Raw genomic sequence first — 7,325 nt, 5'->3', positions numbered from 1 at the left:
ATGCAATGACTCTTTGGTGATAATTCAGTCAATTCTGCTAAAGTGATTTATACCCAAGAAAAAGCACCCCTTTGAAATGGACAACTTGTTGATCTTGACAAATGTAAACACCAGTAGAACCACCATCAGTCAAGACAGCTTGTTAGTTCCTTGGTTTTGTGGATCTTCTCTATTTCATTTTGGTTTCCTATTTCACTAAATCACACTCTTGGCCTAATTTTGATTTCTTTTGGTTTAATTTTTCTTTTTCCAGGTTCTAGATTTAAGCACATTGTTTCTTGATGTTTCAGCACCTCTTCTTTCGTAACATAAGCCTGTAATCTATCCATTTTCCTCACATTGCCCATTTTTTTTTTAAAACAGAGGTTTGTCCTGATTTTATTATCCTTCAGTTCAAGGAATTAAAAAAAATCATATAATTCCTTGTTCAACAGATGAACCTAATCGGAATGTAATAATTCAGAAATAGTTGGGATTTAAAAGTTTATCTTCTTTGTTATAGATGTTTAATTTAAGTGGATATGGTCAGAGGACATGGCCTGTGGGGTAATTTATTGTTAAAAGATAAAAATCTGGACATTTGGAACAACATGAGCATCGGAGACTGCTCTGTTCAAGGTTGAGCAGAAGACCTTGTGGGAGTGAAGGGGGTGGGACAGGTCTCGGAGGAGAGCAGAGGCCTTTGGGCTCCATGGCGTGTGGCATTCACACGGGGCCTGACCCAAGGCTGTACCGCGGACGTGGCAGGTGGGAACGTGGAGGGCTCGGGGCTCCTCTTTAGGGCAAGGGGAGCAGAGGCAGCAGTGGGATGTCCCCATCGCCGGCTTCCCCTCCTAGGTCTCCACAGTCCCTCCCCTGCCTCCCCACACACACAGCAGTTGGGCCGTCCTGCATCTCAGAGCCCCGACCTCTTGCAGGCCGTCTGGGGGACACCCAGGTTCCATCAGTGGGATCAGGACCTACGACAGGACGAGGACAGGGGGAACTCTGCAGGCAGAACCGGTGAACAAAGGTCAGGGGATGGGGAATCTATGAACGCTGGCTCACCAAATCCATTTTATAGTTAAAGTTAAGGTAGTACAAACTAAGAGGATCAGAAACTCAATTATGAAGGATGTGGGGCAGAAGGGAAAGGCAAGGCCTGATCAGATGGAGACAGCGTTGGGCACGTCTGAGTGTCGGCGCAAAGTTAGACACCTGCTGGAGTGGCAGCTGTAGCTGGATTTGAGTTTCCCAGCAGAGACTATGGAAAAAGACCCCAATGGCCAAAGAATCTGCAGCAAAAATCCTGAAGCTGAGGACGGCTACAGTGGTGCCTGCATGTCGGCGGCCCTGCTGTCGGCGCAGACCAGCTTTGGGTTGGGTGGCCACGTGTTGCTCAGGCCCCCAGGGAAAGTGGGAGGGTGTGGTGTCAGAAGGCTTGTGACCTGGCATTGTCTCAGGTCAGAGGGACTTGGGGAACCTGAGTGGCTGAGGACAGCTCCAGCTTCTTCTCAACCCACATGCTCAGCCACCATGAAGCAGCTACTCACTGCTCAAGAATACCTTTCTCATGCGGTTGTCAATCATCTTCATCTTTCCTTCACTCATTCCTTACACATTTATCCATTTATTCAGGAAAGTTTCTGATTTCTAGCTGAGAGTATGCCCAGAAGGCCTACAGTCCTAGGCCCCCTGTCCAGAACAGAGACCAAGATGTAGCCCTCAAGGTGACCATCTTCATGGAGAGGGAAGCAGAGACTGGCTGGCACAGTGGGTTGTGGGGAGATGGGGCATGGTGGCTTCTGACCCAGATCACACACACAGATTCCTAGCTTGGAGGGAAGACCCCAACTCTACTGGGTGACCATTTCCCTTCTGCACGGTCCTTGTGGACTGGCCTAAACTCAAGAAATGAGATTCCTTATGCTTCAATGGGCCAGGAATCTCACGTGGGGAGATGGGAGCAGTAGATGGTGACCAGTCTGCTTGGCCAGCCCAGGGGACCTGGGGTGGGGGGTTAAATTCAGCATGAAAATCCACACCCTGAGTGAAGGGGAAAGAGGTCCCACTTTAAGGTGGGCATTCTGAAACTCTCATCCAAAGACTTCTGGGTCACCCCAGCAGTCTCCCTGTACAGAGGGGAGCCACGCCCAGGACGCCCATGAACCCATGAAGGCCCCAGAGAACCGAGGGCCAGCCAGCCCATCTCGGTCTATGGGAAGATAGCCAGGAATTGGAGATTGGGGTCAGGTGTGCAATGGTGGGAGGCAGATGTCAGAACCTGGAGCTAGGCCAGTGTGCAGACCCTGGGTGGGGGGAAAGTGTGCAGACTCATGGGCAGGGTAAGCCTGAGAAACCAGGAGTGGCGAACAGGTATGTGGACCCAGTGTTCTTCTGGGTTCTGGAGACCTGCTGCCTGGTGATGCTGCCCCCACCCACTGATTCTTGGTTCCTGTCCTCTACTGCCTGGCCCTCCAAGACATCCCCCTGGATGTCCTGTGGGGCCCTGGTACAGCCTGGACAGCCGTGAGCTTGTCATCAGTGCCGCTAGTCCCAACCTGCTCCCTCCCTGTGCCCTGTTCTGGTTGACCCTCCCCCAAGCCAAGCATGGGACCATCCTGGGCACCTCCAGGCCTTCCATCAGCACCTACACTGTCCAGCCCAGTTGAGCACCAAACATGGGTCCCATCTGCCCCACCACTCAGACACCCCCTCCCAGCATCTCTCCACCCTACTGCCCTTGGCAGGCACAACTGAGCCTGGCCTCTGCCCCAGATGCTGACCCTCCATCTCCACCACTGGCTTGCTGGCCCTCCTGAGGACCTGGACTTGAGCCTGTGATGCCTGCTTGCCCGGTGCTGGTCCTGCCCCCCATTTGGCGGGCTGCAGCCTGGATGGACAGTTTTGTGCACTCCTCCCACACTGGACAGCGCCCAACCACAGAGGTCTGCTGAGAGCTGGCCAAAGAGCTGAAGTCTGGGCACAGCGAGTAGAGATGAGGAGGAGGCGGGGGGGTGTGGTCAAACAGTGACTTTATTGTCTCTGGGAGGAGTGACGGTCATGGTCCCCTTGCAGGACTCTGCCTGAGCCAGGGACAGAGGTGGCCGGGATGGCGGGCGTGGAGGGGCCGCGAGTGCAGAGCGGGTCAGAGCCAGAGCCAGAGCCACCCTCTGGTTTCCCCACCTCTTTTTCCACAGCACCGGGGCCTGGGCCATCCATTCAGGACAGGGGCTGTTACCCCAAGCTGAGAAATGTGTATTCCCCACTCCCCTCCAACACAGCAGGGGCTACAGTCCCAAGCTGTGTGAGTGAAGGGCCCCTGCTGGGGACATTCAGGCTCAGGGTGAGGTGACGGCATCTCTGACCACCTCAGGGGCATGTCCCACCCAGGGTCTCGAGAGCGAAGGGGGCAGGGTGCGTTTTGGACCGAGGGAAGGTTCTCACAGCAGGACCCAGAGGAGGCTGAGGCCCACCCGAAGCAGAAGCCCCTGTGGGAGGTCCCAGGGGCCCTCCCGCAGGGCGGGGGCCCGGTTGCAGAGAGACCTGGAGCAACACTGCCGGACGATCTTGCTGAGCACCCCGGAGTCTAGCAGCCACTCGAGCTCCATGTTGGTGTTGGGGCACCTGGGGGCACAGCGCTTGCTGAGCATGGTGTTCACCCATGGTCCTGCGGGGAAGAGGACAGCATCCAGGAGTCGGAAGAGCCCGGGGCGGACGGCAAAGCCCAGTCCCCCAGGGTCACTGACACCTTCTCCTGACCCTTTCACAGGCCAGGCTCTGCGCAGCGCTGGGAGCACAGCTGCCCAAGGTCACAGCAAAGGCAAGGTTCAGGGCTGCTGGCCCTGGTCTGGGCTCTTCCCTGAAACCACACACAGCCTGGACACCCAGGCAGCCAGGGGCCTGGGAGTCCCAGGGAGATGGGGGAAGCTGAGCAGAGAGAAAAGGGAGGGCGACCGGAGGGCTGGTTGTTCCCAGCTGGGGCTCCCGTCTCCCCTTCATTCAGAGATGTGCAGAGATCTTGGAAGGGCACTCCGGAGGGAAGCAGGACACTCAGAACAGCCCAGTTGCAGAAGAAAAGGTCGTCTTGGAGGAGCCCTCCTCCTCCTGCTGTGTTGTTGTCTTGTGTGTGTGTGTGTGTGCCCATGTGTGCCGTATCTGTTGCATGCATGGTATTCACTATGTTGAACCTTATTGTATTGTATATACGACAATTGCATGGGGCCTCCAGGTGGTGCTGGTGGTAAAGACCTGCCAATGCAGGAGATGCAAGAGACTCAGGTTCCATCCCTGGAAGGGATGATCCCCTGGGGTAGGAAATGCCAACCCGCTCCAGTATTCCTGCCTGGAAAATTCAAGACAGAGGAGCCTGGCGGGCTGCAGTCCATGGGGTCGCAAAGAGTTGGACACAATTGAGAGACTGAGCACGCACGCATACGACAACTGTATGCATCGCCTTACATCATATCATGGGCTGCCAAGTGGCATGTGGTTTAGTGGCACCCCAGAGAAGGAGAGAGACTGGCCAGCCCCCTCCAGAAGCCCCCAGGCTCAACCTTGAGCAGCTGGCCCCTCCCCTGTGCTCAGGATGGGGATCAAGCAAAGGTGGGCACAGGCCAGGGTCCCCTGAGGGGAGCCTCCATCAGTTCCCCACTGAGACCCCAAAGGATCCAGTGCCGAGTTCCCGGAGGGAGGGGCCCCCCCACCCCCCGTGCTGGCCAAGTACTCACTCAGGGTGATGATCACCGTGTGGGAGACGCAGACCTGGTCAGTGGAGGAGCACAGGGTAGGCAAGCAAAACTCTGGGCTCCTGACTTTGAAGCACTGGTAGCAGCTCAGGTTCTTCCCTGTGGGGCAGCACCAGCCAGGGAAGAGCACGCTGCGCATCCCAGCTAAGGGCCATTGCCACAGGATGTGCCCGCCGCCCCCAGGAGCCCCCGCAGCTGAGAGGGCCGTCCTTACCTGGCTCTCTGGCTCCACCAGCAGGGTCCAAAGACACCAGCAGAGCCCACAGGGCTAGAAGCAGCGCCCCCATGACACCACCAGCTTAGCCTGCGGGGGAGCGGGGGAGGGAGGTGGGGCAGAGAAGGAGGCTTTACCCAGAGCTCCCCGAGTCGCACTCGCCCATCCCTTGGGTCTCTCCACCCTGGACCCCCTCATTTGAGGTCAATCAGATCCTAGTTCTCACGGGACGCTCTTTCCCAACCTGACCCCTCCTCCCGCCCCTTCCCTTCCCAACTGCAGGGAACTGCCCTTCGAGGAAAGTCAGCCCAGGGAGGGGTTGGGTGCGGGATCCTGTCAGCCCCTGTTCTGGCGAGGGTCTCCTGGGGTCCGTGAGGATGGCCACTTCCTGCTCGAGCAGAAAGGGGAGAAGGGGTGTAGGGATAGCGTCTCCCCTGTGGCTCAGCCCCTCCGTCAGGCTCCACCCCGTGGGTACTTCCTTCTCTTCCTGTAACAACCCCCCCAACCTCACCTGGAGACAGGTGGCTCTCAGGGCCTTGCCTGAGTCCAGGTGTGGCAGGAAATGCTGCCCTCTTCTCTGACCCCCAGGGACCCAGTCTCCTGAGGCTGCACCCTGAACACAGAGCCAAAGCCCAGAGGCCCTCACCCGGGTGTCTGGTGGCTACGTGGGTTTTCACACCACTTCCTGCCTGCATTTTCCCCCAGGCCCTTTCTTTTTTCCTTCTTGCCTTTATTTCCTTGATCATGCCCCGCTGAGCATCTGTGAGGAGCAGGCAGGCAGCATGTGGGTCCCGGATCTGGATTTGCAGCAAGGGATGCCTGCCCCCAGGGGTCCAGCAGGAGAGTAGGTAGAAGGACAAAGTGGGTGATACTAGGCAAAGGGGGGTTGAGAGGGGCTGCCTCTGGCTCCCAAGTGACCGCCGCAACGCCTCCACCAGGGACCGCCAGGCCTCGGCACCCCCTTCAGGCCCAGTTTCCCGTCACCGCAGGGAGAGGATGTGCTGGCTGTTGACGAGGGTGTGCAGCTGGTTGGGGTCATTTCCCCTCCCAGTGGCCCAACCAGAAGGACTGTCCCCCGCTCCGTCTTGCCTGGCAGGTCCCAGCCTCCACCCCGGGGGTGGTGAAGCACCCAGAGCCTCGGGTCCCCTTTACTGGGCACCGCTCCAGCCGCTCTAGCTGTCCTGCCTTTGGCCGGGTGTGGGCCGGGCTTGGAGACGGGCCCAGAAGGGGTGGAACTGGAGCCGTTTGGGGGGCGGATCTTGGTTTACATTGTGTGTTTATTCGTTTGTCATTTCATGCAGTAATCCAGTTGAATGTGAGTCTGGGACCTCAAATCGCATGGTGGTGTTGGTTGTGGGGGTGATGAAGCAGGCTGGGTGGGTGTGGGGTGGGCGGCCAGGACAGCTTTGCACAACCCCACGCCTCAGGGTACAGACCCGAGTTAAAGCCTTGGCCCCATTGGCGAAGGGTGAGTCACCACCTGTGAGCTCATGTTTCGGCAAGGTCCTTTCTTCTGGGCCGGGGACACAGGTCCTGGGGTCAGAGAGGTCTCTGCCCCCAGGGATGTTTCTGCCTTCCTCTGCTGTCCCCGTAGCCCTGTGGCAGCCTCCCTGGACGGCTCCCTGGTACTGCAGGCTGAGAGCAGTGGGAGACGCATCCTTTCTTCGGAAGCAGACAAGTTGGGGGGTGGGGATGGTGACACCCTTGGCAGGCTTAGTGGCACATGGAAAGAAGGGAGGGAGAAGGGGAGGTTCAGAGCTGCGGCAGCCAGAGGGACTCCTGATGTTGGTGGACACCCACCCCTCCCACCACCCGAGCGTGGACTCCGGGGCAGCTGCACTTCACCGCGCAGCCGGAAGAGGGCGATCCAGCGCGCGCATCTACGGGGAGAAGTAGAGAGGATAAAGCCTTGCTCCTGGAAAATGTCCCGGACATCCAACTAGGGAGCAGAATAAAACTCTCCTGCCCGAATTAAAACATTTGAAAGTGTGAAGGAGCACCTTGTAACAGAACAACAATAGGCAATAAAAAGAAGACGAGATGAAAAATGACGAACGTGAGGAACGACTGGAGGAAAATCTCCATTTATGGTCTCCGTAAGTAGACCAGCTTAGAAGTGAGTTCACACTTAGAGTTCCAAGGGGGCAGGCACGTGAGATCCTAAGTCGGAAGCTGTAGCATGAGGGCGGGCAAACAAGAGGACAAAACGACCTAACTCCGAACTAAAAGCGCTCACCTGTTCTGGAAAAATGACCCAGAAAAGTGAGCGCTAAGACTACTCTAGTAAAAAATGTAAAAGATACAGAAGCACCCTTTAGTGCAACCCCCCCCCCCACAGCATATATGTAAAGAGAAAAAAAAAGGTTGATATCAGGCTTCTCAAG

At 56.9% G+C, this 7,325-nt stretch overlaps 1 protein-coding gene across 1 annotated transcript; it reads right to left on the bottom strand.

The window, feature by feature from the left end:
• Window positions 1-2,999: 2,999 nt before the first annotated feature.
• On the bottom strand, window positions 3,000-6,653 carry LY6L (lymphocyte antigen 6 family member L). The gene is made up of 6 exons (XM_081498888.1): window positions 6,422-6,653; window positions 5,670-5,760; window positions 5,232-5,329; window positions 4,942-5,031; window positions 4,710-4,826; window positions 3,000-3,649 (listed from the first exon to the last, which is right to left on the bottom strand). The coding sequence occupies exons 4-6, from the start codon at window positions 5,012-5,014 to the stop codon at window positions 3,423-3,425; spliced, it is 417 nt and encodes a 138-aa protein (XP_081355014.1). The 5' UTR covers window positions 5,015-5,031; window positions 5,232-5,329; window positions 5,670-5,760; window positions 6,422-6,653; the 3' UTR covers window positions 3,000-3,422.
• Between the last annotated feature and the right edge of the window lie 672 nt (window positions 6,654-7,325).

The sequence above is a fragment of the Giraffa tippelskirchi genome, chromosome 6, assembly GCF_054371585.1.
Source record: "Giraffa tippelskirchi isolate mGirTip1 chromosome 6, T2T-mGirTip1v1.2.pri, whole genome shotgun sequence".
NCBI lineage: Eukaryota > Metazoa > Chordata > Mammalia > Artiodactyla > Giraffidae > Giraffa > Giraffa tippelskirchi.
This window is presented reverse-complemented; position numbering and strand designations above follow the sequence as displayed.